Source organism: Siphateles boraxobius, unplaced genomic scaffold (genome assembly GCF_051911475.1).
Source record: "Siphateles boraxobius isolate OS27281-9 unplaced genomic scaffold, OSU_SipBor_1 41, whole genome shotgun sequence".
In the NCBI taxonomy this organism is placed as follows: Eukaryota; Metazoa; Chordata; class Actinopteri; order Cypriniformes; family Leuciscidae; genus Siphateles; species Siphateles boraxobius.
This window is the reverse complement of record NW_027509042.1, coordinates 3,048,039-3,067,976: the sequence shown is the minus strand read 5'-3', so window position 1 is coordinate 3,067,976 and position 19,938 is coordinate 3,048,039. Positions and strand designations below refer to the sequence as shown.

Here is a 19,938-nt window from a genome sequence, read left to right as displayed (position 1 = left end):
GGCTATAGACCTATATTCTCGTTTTTGTTGTGAGTATAGGCATATGCTATATGATGATGGTTGTATCAAGATCGTTAGGCTAACATAGGCTAACGTTACTCCTCTAATGTCCATCTGTGACGTTTGATCAGAAGATAAGCTTTTTGACTTAAAAACTAGAAGTATATAAATTATTATTTATAACATATAGAATTTATTCTTCTCGTTTTTGCTGTTAGTTACATATATTTTTGGTAAGAAAATTATTTAAATAGCCTACAATATGTTTTGGACATTATGGTGCTTTTTGCATAACAAGTCAAACAACAATATGTTTTATCAGAAATATATTTATATTTATTAAGAATTTTTTTTAAAAAATGTGCTTTAAGATAATTCAATTATTTTCTTAACTTATAGCCTAGGCTACGTGATAACAAAATTATTTAAATGTCCAATTTTTTGTCATGTAAAGGGAAATGCGCAATTATGCTTCTACGCATATCACATCTGCTCAGAGATACTGCCAAAGAAGAAAAAACACCTGAAGTGTGAGGTGTGGTTTCTCTGGAAAAATTAAGGAAGTTTCTGAAGTCTGATTCAATCTAACGAATCGATTCGTTTGAACTCACCAAGAAAACATTACGCTCATTGTTTTGAATCTCTATGCAAAAGAAGTCAAAGTTTACGTTCATCTTAGTGTTACAGAAATTATGCTGTATACCCTCAATGCTTTCGATTAGGTAATATAAAGATCGCGTCAAATGCTGTGTAGTTTGTTTCACATCTCTGCAGTCGAATACGCGGTGCGAATCGGTTCGTATGAATCATTGAAAACAAGCGATTATTTTACCAAGGCGACAACTATTGGAGAGTCTAGTGTACTTCGTGCATTACGACTGATAATACGCTTCACTGGAATTACGGGTTGGACACCCGAGTACATAGACAGCACTCTTCATGCACTTTTTAAAAGGAAGCAGACACTTAAAACTCCGGAGAGAGAAACATATTTGACATTTATTTGCAATTGCATATCGCTCTCAATACATAAATCTTGACTCACACGGATTCATCAGTCCGCTGATGATGAGGAGAATGATGGTCAAATGAGAATGACAGGTGAGTAAAACTCCAGTCACAGCCTTATACGAGTCATATAGAGTTTTACATTTTAATGTCAGTGAATGCATTCTATATAGCTAGTTCTAAAATTAATTTATAATGGTATATTTACAGGATTCCAAGAATACCTTTTTTGAAATTGTATGTAATGATAGCTTTTTGACATGGCACTCCAAGAATATGTTGAAAAACTTTATTTTGGACTTGCACTATGTAGTACCACGATATTCCTGGAACTACCTTCAAGTAGCCTAATATACATACTATTTAAGTACCATGGTATACTGAAATATCATCTATCTCTGTATGGTATCCTCTTCACATTACCTTTTTTTGTAAGGAATTACCATGGTAAGTAAATAACATGATAATACCTTTGGAATAACTCATGGAACAAGTTTGCCAACAAGTCTAGTCCGTTTACTTTGACAATAGCATAACCAGACTTGTTTAGTTACTTCCAGAACATATTTATGAGCATATTAATAATTAACAATGCCTTTCTTTATGCAGGAAAACGGTTTATGTTTTGTTTTGCAGGTGTCTATGAATACAGCTGTCATTTGAATATTGTTAGTGTGCAACAGTTTTCATTTTACCCACTGAATGTTCTTTTGCATATGTTTTGCATATGAACTATGGATGGGAGCACTGGAAACAAAAGCTTCTTGATTAAATAACGATGTTTATAGTTAAAAAATAATAAGGACATGACAAATAACATTTCATAACATTCAATATTTATTTCTTCATTCAAATGTATTCAAATATATATTTTAAAATAAAATATGAATATAAACTATTAAATATAAAACGGCATGCATAAAAATTATACAAGACTAGAAAAGTTTTGTTTAAAATAGTTATAGATAAAGTAAAGTATGTTATACTTAGCAGTTTAAGAAACACAACCCTGCTGTCTGTATATCAAACCTCCATGGCAATATCAATTTTTAACCCGGAAAACTGAGGGGAGTTTTTAAACCTGTGTTTTAAATAAAAACACTATTTCCTGGTTTAGTAAGCTATTGTTGAGCAATGCCTTCATTTGACCATTAATCACTTTCTTATGTCATTTCTTTATCATGTTATCAGGATGCTTAGTCTTTTTGGTGCGGCCTCACTGGACTCACATCCATTCAGAATAAAATCGCAACTCTAGCTATTTCTTCGCTGATTTTCACTTTTGTTGTCGCATGTTTTGTCAACGAGTTCCCTCTACAGCTGTGAGGCGTATATTTCACAACAATGTCGTTAGAAAACTCACTTGCGGCCCCTCCTCCCCCTTTCTACCGCTGCTCATGTGCATTTGTTATTATCGGAGCCGGCCAACTTTGTCGTGTGGAGCTGTGTCTACCGAGGTGGGTAATACATCACACACAATGAAGACGGCGTGTGTGTTTATTTCGAATTGTCGTAAAGCAGTTTGTGTTTCTCGCTCGTTCTCGCTTCTCACGAGACTTCCTATTTCCAACTTACCGGGACGCTAATCCTCATGTTACAAGGTTAGTTTTCTGCCTGGGAACGTTGGGGGGAGCGGGGAAAGTCACCATTCTCACCAGAACAGGTTATTAAACCATCCAAATTATTTCTAAACGGTTTTATTAAGCTGAAATAGTTGCCGAATGCCCCTTTAACAGAAGCCAGCATAATTTGCCTATAAAAAAAGCCTATCGTGATTGCACTTTTTCTGCTCGCAACACAATTGTTTGATATCTAACTCATTCTCTTTTTATCTCCAGCTCCCACGTTTACATCGGAAACTCCGTTTCAGCTCAACGCCACCCAAGAAAATGCATGCGTCAACCAGACACATAGGGAAAGCGAACACTTCAAATATATGGCATACACTATCACGTACAGTGTTGTATTCCCTATTGGATTCTTCAGCAACTTCGTGGCTTTGATTGTGTTCCTGCGTTTCACCGTTAGGAAGACTGCCAACACGGTTTTTATGACTAACTTGGCCATTTCAGATGCTAGCTTCTCCTTGACTTTGCCCTTCCGCCTGGTTTACTACTTTAGGGACGGTCATTGGGACTTCCCAGACTGGTTTTGCCGCTGGTGTGTATTTTCCTTTTACTTGAACCTGTACACAAGCATACTGTTCCTTACTGGCCTTAGTGTACTACGGTACTTAGCCGTGCTTCACCCCATACGCCACAAGACCCTGGCTACGGTGCGGAGAGCCAGTCTATCATGCCTTGCGATCTGGATATTTGTGGCCTTCTTGTCAACGCCGTTCCTCATGTCAGGTACTTTTAAACGGGAGGATAAGATTATCTGCTTTGAACCCAGGAACATCACATCATGGAAGCGCATATTTATCTTGAACTATGTGGGGGTTTCGTTGGGATTTATCATTCCGTTTATTACAATACTGATCTGCTACGGGTGCATCTTCTACAAACTCGTCACAGGGCGGAAAATCGGGGAGCAAAGGCAGATCACCCGCCGACGCTCTGTGTATTTGATCGTGGTTGTCCTGAGCACGTTCCTGCTGTGTTTCCTACCATATCACATCATTCGCACGGTCCATCTTCATGCCGTTGTTTCAAGCAAGGACTGCCAGGTCAGAGAGTACCTCCTGAAAGTTCTGGTCATCTCGCTGTGCACGGCGGCATCCAACAGTTGCTTCAATCCCTTGTTGTACTACTTCGCGGGAGAGACCTTCCGCAAGGCAGCCTTTAGAGCGTCACTTCAAGTAAGGCAAAATTCGATCAATCACAGTGGTTTCTACTCGTCTTTTCGACGCCGGAGCCAAACCGAAACCTGTCAGAAGACAAGACGCCAAAGCTTCACTGCCGTAAACCAAGACTGTCTGCAATGTTCCTCAGACAAAAAGAATCCTGATGACTGCGTGCCTGAAAAGCAATTCAAAAATTCTGACTGCAAAAAAGCATTGATGACTGACAAAGGAAAGTCTATAATGATTTGCAGTAGCAAAGAACAGAGGAAGAAATCGGAGTGTGAAGAATAGGTGTCTCTATTGTTGTTATCTATAAGCAAACTCAATGCATTTCTGTTTTTCCCTTTCACTTCTCAATTGTGGGACTAAAATGTTTAAAGATGTTGGGCATTAGATAAGTCTAGGTGAATCTCACACAACCTCTAAAATGGGTCTTTGTTTTCTTTCTTTTTTTTTTTGACTGTTTATGCATTTGGCAGATGCTTTTATCCCAAGCACTCACATCAAATTCAAGGAATGCATGTTCTTGTTCGACTCATCCAGGCACACTCTTAAAAATAAAGGTCACAGAAGGGGGTTTTCATAACAATGCCATATTGAACTTCAAAAAACCTGTGTAAAGAACATTTTAAGAATCTAAAGAATAATTTACACACTAAATAACATGGAACACAGATGCCTGTGATAGCAAACAGAGCGGTTGCAATCACACCAGGATCGAACACTGAAGCAATAAAAAAAACAGGTGTTAAGAGCATGATGAAAACAACAGAGTTGCTACGTACTAAAAACAGCACCAACTCTCCTTCATAAAAAATGTAGGCTGGAGTTTTACCGCACTCAAGCAGCGCTAACAAAAATCTTGTTCATCTCTAAACTCAATCTGTCCATTAGCTCTCCCTTCTACTAGTGACAGCAACCTTAATTGGAACATACCATTTTCAATATAATTAACCCGTCACCATATATTTGAATAAATAGGCTACATAAAAAGATGATTAAAGGGATAATTCACCAAAAATTGTAATTAAGTCATTTACTCACCCTCATGTTGTTCCAAACCTGTATGAATTTCTTTGTTCTGCTGAAGATGTGAATAGTGTCGGTATCCAGGCAGTTGATAGACCCCATTCACTTCCATAGTATTTGCTTCCTCATGCTAGTGTGGAAGACAGCGAGGACCATTAACGGTTTGGCTACCAACATCCTTTAAATGATCTTACTTTGTGTTCAGCAGAAGAAAGAAATTCAGACATTTCAACTATCCTACACAAATTAAAATAAATATCAATAAGTTAGACAGATAAAACACATCTGTACACACAGTTCCATAAATGGCTAATATGACCTTAAAAGTGGCCATTAAAAATGACCACACTCACTCTGCTAAAACAATAAAACAGCAAACCCCAGATAAATATAATAAATGAACAGTACAGAAAAACAGTACTTACACAGTAATGGAAGACTGCCTACATCTTAATGGCAGTGAAGAACTTTTATTTGTATATTCAGTTCAATCACAAACCTGTAAAGTCTGTTTGAAAAGATATTTGATAGTTAAGTACTTTTCATTGTTGCAAAAGGACATTATGTAAGGCACATAATACATTTTTCCCCACAGGAAGAAAAATCACAAGTGATTTAACTTCAGTATCTTCCTTTTATCCCCAAATGAGATTAAATTAAGACTTTGAATCTTCTTCTTATCAGATAGATAGACATCTCACATGCCTCTACTAGAAATCTGCTGTCTCAATATCTGTTCAAAAATCTGCTATCAAACGTCAGAAATCTTAATTAGTTTAAACAATTCTTATCATATTCTTCCAAGACTAAATCCCCCAATCTATGGTGTCTTTTTACTGAATCTAAATTTCACTTTTTATGAACACCGACTCCTAAGCTAGGAAAGCCATTTGAGCCAAAAAGTTGCAGTTTTAGTCAAGATTGCTGGGAAGCAGTTGTTTTTTCAAAGAAGTTGTTTCTCCTAATGATTGCAGTATTTGAAACATTTATCTGCATATCAGAAATTCTTAATTGTATCATTAGATTATATAAGTTCCGAAAATTAGAATTTTCAAAGACTTCAAAGGAACATTTAAACTCCATTTGAGAGGAACATTTGTTGGCTCACTGTAACTGTCAATATGATTGAAGATGAGAAGAGCGTGTTATTTATACTTTATTTATACTTGGATTTTCACTGAATTCTTCTAAATAACAACATAATAAGGTTAATCAGTCTTTTAGCATACATTATCTCATAGGCACATTTGAAGAAATTATATCATTGTTGATTTGTGAACAACATTTTGTATTTATTTTCCTGTTGCACTAGGCCAGTATTATCAGAGCCACCTCAGTGCTTTCATGAAGGCATCCGAAAGAAGTTTTACCCCTATACTTTTGTACAATACCTCATTTTCAATGTCTTATTTCTTTTTACTATTATTATTATTATTATTACTATAGTATTTTTATATTCTTTTCATTGTTTGTTTCATTTCTATTTGGAAAACTGCTTGTAAAAAATCTCTTTGTAAAGCATTAAAAGAAGGTCATTAATGAAATCCGTTTCAATAAAGTCAAAAAGCTAAATTATTGGTCTTGTTTTACTAAGTAACTAAAACAACTGTTTTAACCAGATACTGAGCTTACCAGTGCTGAAAAACTGGTATACTACTTACTGGAGTATATACTGTGTACACTATAAAAATGTTTTAAAGAAAACTTGCTGCCTTCATTTTTTAAGTACAATCAACTTGAATGTTTAAGTCATTTCAACATCTCCTCAACTTAGTTTGATGAGTTAAAGCAATGTAAAAACATGTTGTCATAACTTATTGATCATATTGTTTTTATGGTGTAGGCCTGCATTTTTATTAAAAAAAATCTGTACACTATCACTTAGCATTTTATTCCTCAGTAGGAGCCATTAACTCGTCTGAATCTCTGTTCGACAACCATACAGAATACTACCGTTTGAAACCTTTATCGTACCGTCCCTATTTGTTTTTTAATAATATTAATGGCGATTCAAGTCTCTCTTGTATGCATGCGTTAATGTACTATAAGTAAATGAATAGGAAGTAATTAGCTGGTATTTTATTTCTAACAACATCTTGTAAACTCGTTTGTTTCCAAAGGAAGTTTGCTAAACTGAGGCATCCTCCAGACAGATGGATCGGCCTACATTCTTAAGAAACAGGAATCGATCTGTAAGATAAGGTATAATTGGACTAAAATCACTTCCTTTTGGAGAAAACAAAACAGAAGAAAGAGAAAACAGATATCTGACTGAGAGAGGCACGCGTTTCAGTTCATATCTCAACTCATCTAAACATTCTCGACCACCAAAAATGTTGGGTAATAAAAGCACAAGAAATAAATGCAGCATTGAGAAACACGTAAAGCTCATGTTGATATGATAGCATCATGCTACAATTATACAATTACCCAAAAATGATGTTCGGTTTCAAACATACCCGAACCTCTGACCATGTCTGTGATGCATGCTTTTATGCACCGATTTGCAGACACATGATTGGCTGGTTAGATTATTTGCATAATGAGCAGATGTAACTAATACATCTTCTGCTTTTCCTGAAGATAAAGCCAAGTGCTGTCAAAAACTAGACTATTAAGAAATAACACTGAGCAGTTTGTTGAAATCTCGTAGGGGAGACCGGGTACAGTTGCAACACATTTTTTTCATTTGGCTCTGTTACTCAGAGACGGTTTGGATTAGACAAACCAATTGTTTTTACAATAAACTTACATCTGTATGTTAATAGTCTAAACCATTTAAAGATAATTACATAACCTACATTTTTCACAATATGCATTTGAATGTAAGGAGTCAGATGTTGCAACTGACCCCGGGCCTGGGGACAGTTGGAACATGTTACAAATACAATATATTACAATATATGTTAGTGTTAGCAAAATTATTATTATCAAAAATGTCAGTTATAATAATATTACAGTGTTATTTATTCATCAGCTTTGATTAGGTGACAATTATAGATTTGTCTAGATGAGTAGGCCTTATGTGCAGATGTCAGGCTTTTAGTGACAGGAAGAATGGAACAATTTGAACTATCCCTTTATGAAAAAAGCCACGGCTTAATGTTATGTGGTCTCAAGTGCAACATCAAGACTCAGATTACAAGAGTTTATAATATATTTAATACAATCCATCTCCATTTTTCCTGCTGAGATGATCAGCCTCCACAACAGCTGTTTTATCTGGAAACGTAATTCCTAAGAACTCTAATGGACACTTGCAGAGTCATTGGCCAGTATGAATTCTTCTGGTTAAGTAGGCTACCAAAAAAGGAGACTCAAAGCATTTCAAACAAATCAAATAAGTACAGAAAAGAAACTCTGGTTGGAATAAACACTGTTTACATTGGAACAATTTTTGTTTATACAGCCATGATATTGGTTAATGTTCACTTAATAATTGACTTTCTTTTTTGTCTAAATAGTACACTTTCTTGGCTGTTCTTGACCAAAAGCCAAGGTTCCCACACTGTTTGAGCAATAAAAGTTCAAGGCACTGGATAAATATTTTTAAAAAATGGATACAAGTATAATTTTATAGAAATTGCACTGAATAAAATGAACGATTTAAGAACAACTATAGTATTTCAGAGCAAAATGTGGCTAGAACGTTTAAGATGGGATTTCCGGTGAGAAAAAGTTGTTAAAACACTATAGCTAAACTAATTTCTAGTACAAGCATGCATCAATTAGACTGGAAACAAATATCAGATGACGAATGGTGTCATTTTCACCAGGATGTCTGAAGAACGAGGAACTGCTAACCCAGTCGAAAAACACTCTTGAATTACGGTTACTCTCTAGCAAAACATCAGCACATCAGAGACATCTCAAACTTGTTTTATTACATCTTAAATAACAGTACATTTTAATATAGTATCTATGTTGCATCCAGCTTTCTGTGGTACACCGACAGACTGAAATTAAATACAAAAGGTGAGATAGGGTGTGCTGAGATCTACGGTTATTAATGAAGAGAGAAAATAAGGGGAATCCATTTTAATTGAACTGCAATTAATCTTTACTGGTGGCAGCACACACAAATACATCACAATTATTGTACATTATCGCAGAGAAAGGAAAAAAACAATAAAAAATGTCACAACTATTAAAGAAAGTGCATCTGTTTACAGTGGAAAAAGAACAGAAGACTCTGCCATGTCAGATGCCATTTCAGAACGTTTAAAGAAAAGCCAAAAGAGTTTCTATCGAACGTTTCGATTTCGAAATATCTGAAAAACTCACTTAAGGTTTTGAGCGTCTCAAACGTCGTTTAATTTGGAATAACTTCAGGAAGCATGGCCATGATTTACAGATCGTCTGCAGGAAATACATGTCGTCGTTCTCCCTCGTGATTCCTCACACAGGTGCATAGCTTTGCCAGTGAAAGTAAAGGATGTATGCACAGCATGTCTAAAACATTTGGAATCAACGTTTCAATGGTCAAAATGTCTGCTTCGCATCAGTTTCGCCGTCCCAGTGGAGGTAAGTGGGCCTAAAGACGTCAGCGCCCGTTTAAGCAAATTCTACAGCATGCGACTACGTTAATTCATGGCAGATGAAATAAAACGCTTAACTTAAAAATTTCAGAATTATCATTATTTTCAGACATTGATTTGTACAACATTTCATTCACATAGTAGTAACTGTATTTCCAAGCACAGACAGGGCTATCTCATATCTCTCTCTGAAACTGGGCTAAAAGAAAAAAAAGAAAAAGGTTTTGTTTTTCCGAATACTGATCCCGACACCACTGAAAAAAAAATTATCAAAAAGTCCCCCACCCCCCCAACGAAAACAATCCCAAAATTCGGAAGTAAAGCCAAAAGCTCAAAGTAACCGAGGAAAAAAAGTATAAACGTAAGATCAGAAGATAAGCTAAGGGGTTAGTTTGAACGGTTTTTAATCCAATGAAAGAGAGGATTGCATTTTTTGTTTTTTCAGTTTTTTTGTACTTTTTTTGTGCATTTTCTACATTAAAATTAGCATTCAATGTGATTAACGGCATGTGCTTGGTTAGTTAACGCTTAAAACGTTAGTCAAGTTTTTATTGTGCAAACAAAGCTGTGACGAGACTGGAAAGAAACATTAGCTAAGATATAATGCTGCATTCGCGTGCAAGTCGGATACCCATATTTACAACGGCCATTCGTAGATAAATGAAGCGAGTACCTCGGACTCTCAGAAATGGCAAAGTATTTAAAAGAGATATGGCATTTTTATGGCATTTTCTTTTTTCTTTAATGACAAGGACCAGGATTCACACTGAAAGATAACTAATGCACAGATCATGATTACAGTTTTGGAAAGCTAGGGCTGCTCTCATTCGCCAGAGATCGGCAGTAGCCCAGCGACCGTTAACAATCGGAACAGATCAGAGGTGAACGCTGTCTGGGGCCACCCAAGAATATGATTATTAAGCTTTCCTCTCACTCGAGTCACGTTCATGAAAACTACACAACCTCCACCTAGTGCACATGAAAATAACAAAACACATGATTGGCATCTTCAAAAAAAGCTGCTCTTCCATCCTGGTCGTTTCAGCATTTTACATGACTTTCATGTCGTTTTCACATGGTTTTATAATAAGATTTTACTAATCAGAAACATATCTAAACAGAAAAAACAGGCGGGAAAAAGATCTAGAAGATGGAACTATCAGATAAAAGGAACCAAAAAAAAAAAAAGAGAGAACAAAAATAAGAGTTAAATAATTTGTACAATTACACTCCAACATTTGCTTTCTAGACACATGATACATAAGCGTGGGATGATAGTGTTTTGTGTTTTCTCTTACAGGGTGACACAGAATGGTCCGAGAGGGAATGCAAGTTATTCATTTGATACCACAGGAAATCTTCATTTTTTTTTTTTTTTTTTTTTTAAGCTGGGTGATAAAACAAATTGTGCTCTTCTTGGTGTAGGAAAGGCATTGTTTTCCCTTAGAAGTTTTATTTCTTTTCATGGTGGTGTCAGTCAGTTTTATAAGGTGTTTTGTTGTTGACGATGGTGTGAAATTTAACATTCTAAAGTTGGAATGGTCTTCCAGTCAACTTTGGAGTTTAAATGATATCTGTGGAAAGAAGAAAGAGAAAAAGACAACCATGAAGCAGATATTCATATCATGACAACCTCATATCATCTTACAATATAAATAATATTTAAGATTTATTAAATATGCAAATGTAAATTTAATTATTTTCAATTATATAACAAGAAAATTAAACTGAGAACCTAAACTAGTTATCTAGAGATTTCTTTCTAAATAAATATGTTTTTAGATTTATATAATCTTCCATTACAAATATAGAATTTACAATTTATCTAAGAAATGAAGAAACTAAACTCATTCATTTAGAAATATCAGAAACTTTTATTTGTCTAGAGCAGTGATGGGCAACTCCGGTCCTCGAGGGCCACTGTCCTGCAGAGTTTAGCTCCAACCCTAATTAAACACACCTGAACAAGCTAATCAATGTATTCAGGATTACTAAACAATAATTTTTGTCAGGGTGGGAGCTAAACTCTGCAGGACAGTGGCCCTCGAGGACCGGAGTTGCCCATCCAGAGCAACTGTACATGGCGCCAAATTGGTTTGTCAAATTAAAATGGCAAAACATTGTAAAAAATGTTGGTGCATTACACATTTCTCCTCCGATCTTCACTAACGTGTTGCCAAAAATAGCAGGAGGTGAAACGAGGACACATTTACATGTAAAACACACAGAGTAGCTCTTGTTTGTCGTTGGGTTGTGCTGGAAGAGGCTGATTCTTACTGTATTGGACATGTTGTATTGAAAGCACCTTCATGTTCAGTTCCAGATCTTGAGGAAGCTGTCCCAAGACCCAGTAGCCACTGCCATACCATCATCGGTTACACCCAGACAGCTTACTCTGTTGTCGTGGCCGGCCAGCACACCTGAAAAAGTCCAAACGTCAGTAAAGCACAATGGAGAGGGTGCCAGACAGCGTTTTTCGCAACAGTGATAATGAGCCTCATTTGTATGAATGGCGATTCAAGTCTCGCTTGTATGCATGCGTTAAAATACCCGGGTACTTTCAACTGATTTGATGATGTTACATATGAACATTATAAAGGCTTTAAAATGTGGACCGTTTATCAACAGCCGCTTGTGCTGTGCATGTTGGCGTATGCAAAAGAAGCAAACCAATGTGGCGTGTAAACAAGCAAGCACTGTATCATATGCAAAACAACACCATTGTGTGAGTGAACGGTGGTTTGTTTGCTTTCAGGGCAGTCACTAGACCACATGCCACTGATAGTAGTTTTTTGTGCACGCAAATCTCACCAGCGCGGTCGGCCTTGAGGGTGTCCCACACGTTGCAGTTGAAGTCGTCGTAGCCGGCGAGCAACAGGCGGCCGCTCTTGGAGAAGGCCACGGAGGTTATGCCACAGATGATGTTGTCGTGAGAGTAGACCATGAGCTCCTGGTCGGCGCGCAGGTCAAACAGGCGGCAGGTGGCGTCGTCAGAACCGGTGGCAAATGCGTTGCCATTGGGGAAGAACTGCAGGGGCAATGTGAGCTCACATCAGTATAAAATCACATGCACTGCATCACCAATTCCTAAGAGTAGCGCATCAAGCCCTAATCTATTGCTAGCAGCACTCACACAGATGGCGTTGATGTCCGACTCGTGGCCAGTGAAGGTCTGTCTGCACATGCCCTCACGGACGTCCCAGAGTTTAGCAGAGGCATCACAGGCCCCTGACACGAACAGCCTGGTGTCTGGAGCCAGAGACAGGCTCATCACGTCACCGGTGTGACCCGCAAACGTGGTCGTCTGCTGACCGGTCTCTATGTCCCAGAGAGCACTGCAGGACAGATCACAACATTCCCATTTAGACGCTTCAAAATCAAGATTCATACTAATTGAGAAATCAAAACACATGTAGAATCTAACTGCAAAATTGCTCAGAGTTGAAACACCTAATGATAAAAATAAATATATATCAAATAAGAAATAGACAAAAATAGACAGATTTAACCTATAACCTAAATGAGCACAAATGTTAGTTTTATTTCACTAACTAATAAATATATATATACACCATAATTTAAAAAAAATTCTTCTTGAGCACAATAAAATGAGCTCAATGAACACTATAACTTGGGTTAAAAATAAAAAGTACTTATTTACTTGTCTCCCCATTATGTTGTTATTTCCTACTTCCTGTTGATTTTATAGAAATGACTTTTTTTTATTGGAGAAAAATAACCAATAAAACCAGTAAAAGAACATGCACATTATGATAAATAAAAAGCCTAGGTAATGTCAATGAATCATTTCAAATATGTTGATTAAAATGTACAGTAATCTGACTCCTGACTTAATTGTTTAAAAAAGTAAAAATATCCCTGTTAAACTTAATACCAAAATTCCTGATGTGGGCTGCTGGGATACAGTTCCTCACACTCACCAGGTGGTGTCGCCAGAACTTGTAACAATCTGGTTGTCATCAAGGAAGCGGCAGCAAGAGAGGTATCCTGTAGACAGGAGGAAGTTTAATGCACATCTCTAACAAACAAATGTTTCACCCCAAAATTGAGAAGTAAATAATATTTCACTTAAAAACCAAAGAATATTTGTGAATGTCATTGTTTGGAGGATGAAATTGCTTTATTACACTGAAATATGAAGAGAACGTGCTGAAATGTCATGACAAGAAAACAGTTTCATTTAAATAAAATATATTTTCATATTTTTCTTTTGATTTAGAGGTGAAATATGTCCCGGACAGAACCGAATATGAGTGCATTTTTTAATCTCTGATGCTCTTTTATTAAGGTCGATCAGATGAGATCTATTTAAAAGGGTGCAAAAAACACCAATGCAGATTCACTACATAATTACAGCTTTGCCAAACATTAAACCTGGTGTACGTTCACAAGAGCCAAGAATGGAGTGTGTGAAAGTGTTTCGGGAGGACGTCCTCTACCTGTGTGTCCGGCCAGCTCGCGGCTGACGCGTACGTTCCCCTCGCGAGTCTTGAGGCTGTAGATGGAGCAGATGTTGTCTAGGCCTCCACAAGCAACGTAATTCCCTGAAGGAGCGTAGGCACAGGTCATCACCCAGGAGGAGCGCAGAGGAATGGCGTGGACCTGAAAAACAACACATGAATGCTCAGGAAGTGACATATGGAAGAGGACAGGAAGTAGTACAAATCTGTAGCAGAAACCATTTCAAGTAGCTGATCATCATCCGTGTCTTGATTAGTTCCTGTTAGAGCAAGATTTGCACTATTTATAAGAACTAGACTTTTACAAAACTAAAAGGCTTGAATATGTGAAAGCTGTGAAACTCATTTGTTTCACATTTTGTAACAAATGTGAAATTTAGCATTTGTCTCATGGTAATGTGTTTGAGCATTTTAGGTTTCCATCCTGCAACATATGCACCACAAGGCACAAAGTTAAAGGGTTAGTTAACCCAAAAATGAAAATTGTGTCATAATTTACACATGAATGAAGATATTTTTAATGAAATCTGAGAAGGTCAACCGTACTTGCTAGATGCATGAGAACAAACCTCATTGGTTGCTGAAGCTCAAACGTGATGATGCGTCAAGCGAACATGCTTGAGCTTCCGTTTACCACAACTGATGTGTGAGTTGATGAAAGTTTATAAGTAAATAAAAGCCTAAATTAAATCTGTTCATCATAGAAAGTGATTGAGTCTCTTCAGAAAATTTGGACTAAACCGCTCAATTCATATGGATTAGTTTTACGATCTCTTCATGAATTGTTTTGAAGTGTCAAAGTGGTCAACGGAGGGACAGAAATCTCTAAAAATCCTCATTTGAGTCTCGAATTCTCATTTAGAACAACATGAGGGTGCGTAAATTATGACATTTTTAATTTAGTGGTGAACTCTCCTTTAAATAGTTTAAATAATAGTGATGCTTAGTTTGTGGTAATTAATTAGGGAACATAAATAGGAATGTACTGATATAAAAAGTCAATAATCATTTTTTTTAGTGTGTGTGTATATGTATGACCCCTGCTGGCAAAATGAGTCTAAATGCGCACAGGCTGATTAAGGCAAAACAAGTGAAAAATTTTAATTTTGGTCGAATATGACGTTTTTACAAAAATGAGAGTTCATTAAGCCCACGTCTAGGGATCCCAATGTTCTAAATAGCAATTACACATCTAAAAGTATCTTTATTTGTACGTTTTCTGAGAGGAGTACCTTTCCTTTGTCCATGAAACATTGCTGCTTTTCTCTGCTCGCTTCTCAACGACTGCCGCTTCCCCTCAGCACAAGTTTGGTATCATTGTAAAACGCAGCATTTCAAACTTTGTGAATATTCATAGCGAATTCTCTATGGCATGAGTATGAACCAATGAAATGTGATTTTCAAATTCATGCTGAGGTAAACTCAAATGATCTACACGCTCTCACTGAGACGTTCGAAGCGTGCGCACAAAGACGCCTCAGACAGAGCGCAATCCCGATATACACAGAATTACAGTACTTCAAAATATCAGTCTTGGCGAGTATTCACGCAAACATCAACTGTTGGTGAAAAACATCTGATGTGTAACAATATAGTAGATTAATATTCAATTAAGACAATAGGTCTTAATATAGGCTGTCTGTTCATTAATAATCAAATGTATCAAACACATTAAAGGAGAACTCCGGGCAATTTTTAAGTTAATCTTGATCGTTAGACCTTTGTGAGTACTGACCTTTAGAAAAAAAAACGAACCGGATTGGTGCTTGCTACGCGGAGCTGCGACCGCGAATGCCCAGAGCTCCCACCCAGCTAAAACGGCAGCTATGGGGGCATCGACATAAAGAGCGTTTTTGAGCCTCTTAACAGACACAAAATGCAATTAAAATGTCTGTCCAACATGAACAGGGACCCTACATGTGAACAATATGCATTTAGCAACTTAGCCATTGTTTCAACTCACCTAAATAGTCTTTTAGACGGCAAGCTGTAGTCTCGCGCTGCAGTCCCGTGCTGTAGCCGGAAAAGGTAAACAATGTCCAGGTGGGAGGAGCGTTGATCATGTGCGACGAGTTAAGATCAGAGTTGCTTACAAGTGAAGAAGAAATGGTTCGTGTTTGTGCCTTTCCGAATTGTGACAACAGAATGCGAAAATATAAGAGCTTATATTTTCATCGTCTTCCTTTCCATGACCTCGAGATTCTGCAGTTTGTGGCTAGTTGTATTTCAACTTGATGTGCTAACTCCCGTAGAAGTACTACGCGCTAAAGATTACCGCATTTGCAGTGAACACTTTGACAAGGATGACTACACACACTCAACACAGCGGGGCCGTTTGAAGAAAAATGCCGTTCCATGTACGAAGACTCGTCGCACATGATCAACGCTCCTCCCACCTGGACATTGTTTACCTTTTCCGGCTACAGCACGGGACTGCAGCGCGAGACTACAGCTTGCCGTCTAAAAGACTATTTAGGTGAGTTGAAACAATGGCTAAGTTGCTAAACGCATCTTGTTCACATGTAGGGTCCCTGTTCATGTTGGACAGACATTTTAATTGCATTTTGTGTCTGTTAAGAGGCTCAAAAACGCTCTTTATGTCGATGCCCCCATAACTGCCGTTTTAGCTGGGTGGGAGCTCTGGGCATTCGCGGTCGCAGCTCCGCGTAGCAAGCACCAATCCGGTTCGTTTTTTTTTCTATAGTCAGTACCCACAAAGGTCTAACGATCAAGATTAACTTAAAAATTGCCCGGAGTTCTCCTTTAATCAAACAATTGTGGTATAATGGGAAAAAAGGTGTATATATATATTTAATTTTTTTTTTTGGTGTGCCAAATTTGGTGTTATTACCAGGGATTTTAAGGTATGGTTTCTAGGTGATTTTGTTTTGGAACCTTTAGAAAGAAAAAAGAATTCCAACAATTCATTCATCATTTTGAAGGTTTTTAAATAGAGAATGTTAACAAAACTAATTTTTGAAAATTTGCTCATTTGCTCATCCCAGCATGGGACACGGACACGCATGCACAACATAAATAAATAAATAAATATTTTAAATCAAAAATAAAATGGCAAATATGGCCAATATCCATCTCTAGGAAAGTGGAGCAACACTGAGAAATATCATACCTTATTTGTAGTATAACTGTCCCAAATAATGAGTTTTCCATCCTGGGAGGCACTGACAAGCAGCCTGCACAGAAAACACAAGACGGCAGTGAGTGGGGTTTACATCCTGAGAACATTAAACCCTATAGAGAACGTGAGAGTAAAAATCTCAGCTTGCACAACTGCAATCAGGAGAACTGTCTCCCAGAACAATCTCAAACTATTTCCAGCACCATCCAGCACAAACATTTTACCATTATGGATTTTCTTTGGCTGTAGCTATAATAGTAACAACATGTTTAGTCATAACACCTCCTTACAACCATGAGTCACCACCTACACAAACAGTAAAAGAACATGATTCACTGCAGTAGGGATAGCGTGCAGTGGCCACCACACGGGCCATGAACCCATACACCCTCACTGCGAAAGGGAAACCCCTCTGTGTATCTCACTCTGATGTTTAAGGATGTTTTCAAATAGCTTGCGAAAAAGGTCAGGGCTGTCATGCAAATAACATGACGGGGTTGTTCTGAAATATACTGTACCTAGAATCGGTGCCCCAGTGCATGGCGTAGATTTTAGCCAAATGCCCCCGCAGTGTTCTTCTTGTGCGCATCTGGATTCGGCCAACAGGGTCAATGTTGGCTGTGATCTGAAAATATGTGTGCCATTTAAAAAAATATCCACATACAAATGGCAGCAGTATGGGGATTAATCAATTTATTTAAATGAGGGTCACTTAATTAGAATAAAACAGTTTCTTTACACGTGGAAGCTCTTACCTGTGATAGTGTGGCATCTGCACAAGCTTTCCTTGCATCCTACAAAAAAGAAAATAAGAAAACCAGTTTAGACGCTGCGGAATGACGCATTATTTCATGATAATGCAATAAACAAAAAAATTAGGGTTATTGTTTTGTATAAAATAACCATACAGGAACATGAGAGTTGTAACAGTGATATAAAATTACATATATATGCTTTGTTCACATAATCCCACATTGAACAAACTGAGAATCCTAAATGTTTGCATTATTGACCCGTTAAGGTTTATTTAATCATTGATTGATTGATTACGGCTAAAAGCTTATAGATTTGAGAGACACATTTGTCAATTTCAGTCTAAAACTGAATAGCACATTAGCTGAGGTTCAGTAAACATCTCTGGCATAGATGATATGCAAAGCGCCTTGATGGAGGAAGTATAGGGTATCATTTCTTTCTGGAACGCTGAGGGGAATGAGAACAGTACAGTTACAGTAAATGCTCTTCCTGCATTGTGTAAACTATGTAAACAACCGCCATCTGTATTTAAATGTCTTTTGGTTATGCAAATATTGCTGCGTAAAAAGAGACTACAGGGTAATTGGTTTAAAAAAAACATCTGATTAAATTATTAGAATTTAAATATGTCTAGTTTCAATATAGCTGATATTTTAAATGTGATCAATGTGTCAAATTCTCTGATTATGAATATTTGCATTACTTTTCTTTAGTGTCTTGGTGGTCCAAAATTACTGACCCCTTTCAACACACATTCAAGTCGATGCTCAATAAAAAAATTAAATTCTGTTAAAATCATTCGGGCAAAATAATCAGCAGATATCAGTAAGAGTTTATATTGACCGGGCCAATCTATTAGTAAATATATTTGACTGTTTCAAGATGATTGGACATTTAGAACATTTAGATTATATATCATGTTTACTAACCATTTATTTAACTTTACAATACACTGCATTATATAGGAATGGTTTAGGGATTAATGAACGCATTTATATATAAGAGAGAAAGGTTCTCACTCTAATCTGGTTCTTCAGCTGCTCAGCCTCCTGGCGTAACTGGTCCAGTTCACTCATTTTCCTCTTCTAAAGCTCTGCCTCTCTCCTACTGCCGGGACACGTTCTGATCTGCAGCAGACAAAAAAGAAGGGAAAAAAACATTTAGGCTCCAATTCCAATGTTATCCCTTCAATAGACATTTTGAGACTATCAATTAACAAAAGTCTGAACTTAATTGTGCATATTTCTGGTTTTCAAACATGTTACTTCCCACTATGTAACCGCCTCTGGGCATTAGCATACGATATCGAAACACCCATATCATTCGACTGATATCACATGCTAGCTTCATCTATAAGAGGAATAATCACTGCATTTAGCATGCCATGTAGCATTGGTTAATGGATTGGCTAAAAGATTGTTTATCAATACACGAGGGTGTAAATCAAGATTCCATCCCACCACATTAGCTACTGAAAGCACCCAAAGAACCATTTCCTCTTGTGGTGAAGAGTTGTTGCTCCTTAATGAAAAATACAGAAGTACAAAGAGAACAACGGAAAGAAATGAGCTGGTATTCTGTCCTTTTATTATGTCAATAATCAGCCAGGGAAAAAAAACACCTTATCCTAAACTCTACCATGAAAAAAATAATAAAATGAAACTGCATTTTACATCCATAATGTGACAAATGAGTGAAACCGGATATTCAATGAGAATGTAGGACAGGATTTTATCCATTGGGAATTGATTGGATGATGAAAACTGGGTGCTACATCCAAGAATGGGGTCATGTGGTTGAAGGGAGGGCTGAAAAAAAAACGAGGGCTTGATGACAACAGCTGAAAAGGAAAGTCGTTTCAAAGGCGGAGCAATTTATAACATTTAAATGTATGATTATAGAGAATAAACATTGTGGACACCAAGAAAGTAAATAGGGTCATTTTAATTTCATCCGATAGACTAATAACAATTAACTATAACAGCTAGCATTAAAGGCAAATATGCTGCAATGTCCTTACTGAACAATAAACCCAGCAACTATTGTTTGTCTATACAAGGTTTCCAGGCTGAAACGCGGATTCCATTCCTTAATAATAATAATAATAATAATAATAACTTGACGCACTCTGAAACCCTTATAGCCTGTCCGTTTTAATCTTGATTTAGAGCAAACGTACTAAACTGACAACAACGAGCCCTT

General features: G+C 37.1%; 2 protein-coding genes across 4 annotated transcripts in view; one reads left to right on the top strand and one right to left on the bottom strand.

The window, feature by feature from the left end:
• The first annotated feature begins 851 nt into the window (after positions 1–851).
• cysltr3 (cysteinyl leukotriene receptor 3) lies at positions 852–5,078 on the top strand. Its single transcript, XM_077197776.1, has 2 exons — positions 852–1,101; positions 2,847–5,078. The coding sequence occupies exons 1-2, from the start codon at positions 1,089–1,091 to the stop codon at positions 4,082–4,084; spliced, it is 1,251 nt and encodes a 416-aa protein (XP_077053891.1). The 5' UTR covers positions 852–1,088; the 3' UTR covers positions 4,085–5,078.
• Positions 5,079–8,685: 3,607 nt separating this feature from the next.
• Positions 8,686–19,938, bottom strand: part of gnb1b (guanine nucleotide binding protein (G protein), beta polypeptide 1b) — a 32,356-nt gene continuing 21,103 nt past the window's right edge. For 2 of the 3 annotated variants that reach the window (XM_077197808.1, XM_077197809.1), the window contains exons 2-11: positions 18,756–18,863; positions 17,736–17,774; positions 17,499–17,605; positions 16,972–17,035; positions 13,821–13,983; positions 13,302–13,368; positions 12,494–12,695; positions 12,172–12,388; positions 11,638–11,780; positions 8,686–10,934 (exon numbers count right to left, since the gene is read on the bottom strand). In XM_077197808.1, coding sequence (XP_077053923.1) covers positions 11,674–11,780; positions 12,172–12,388; positions 12,494–12,695; positions 13,302–13,368; positions 13,821–13,983; positions 16,972–17,035; positions 17,499–17,605; positions 17,736–17,774; positions 18,756–18,812 — 1,023 coding nt within the window. In that variant the 5' untranslated portion in view covers positions 18,813–18,863 and the 3' untranslated portion in view covers positions 8,686–10,934; positions 11,638–11,673. The remainder of the gene's footprint in view (positions 10,935–11,637; positions 11,781–12,171; positions 12,389–12,493; positions 12,696–13,301; positions 13,369–13,820; positions 13,984–16,971; positions 17,036–17,498; positions 17,606–17,735; positions 17,775–18,755; positions 18,864–19,938) is intronic. The other variant, XM_077197810.1, reaches the window with a different exon arrangement.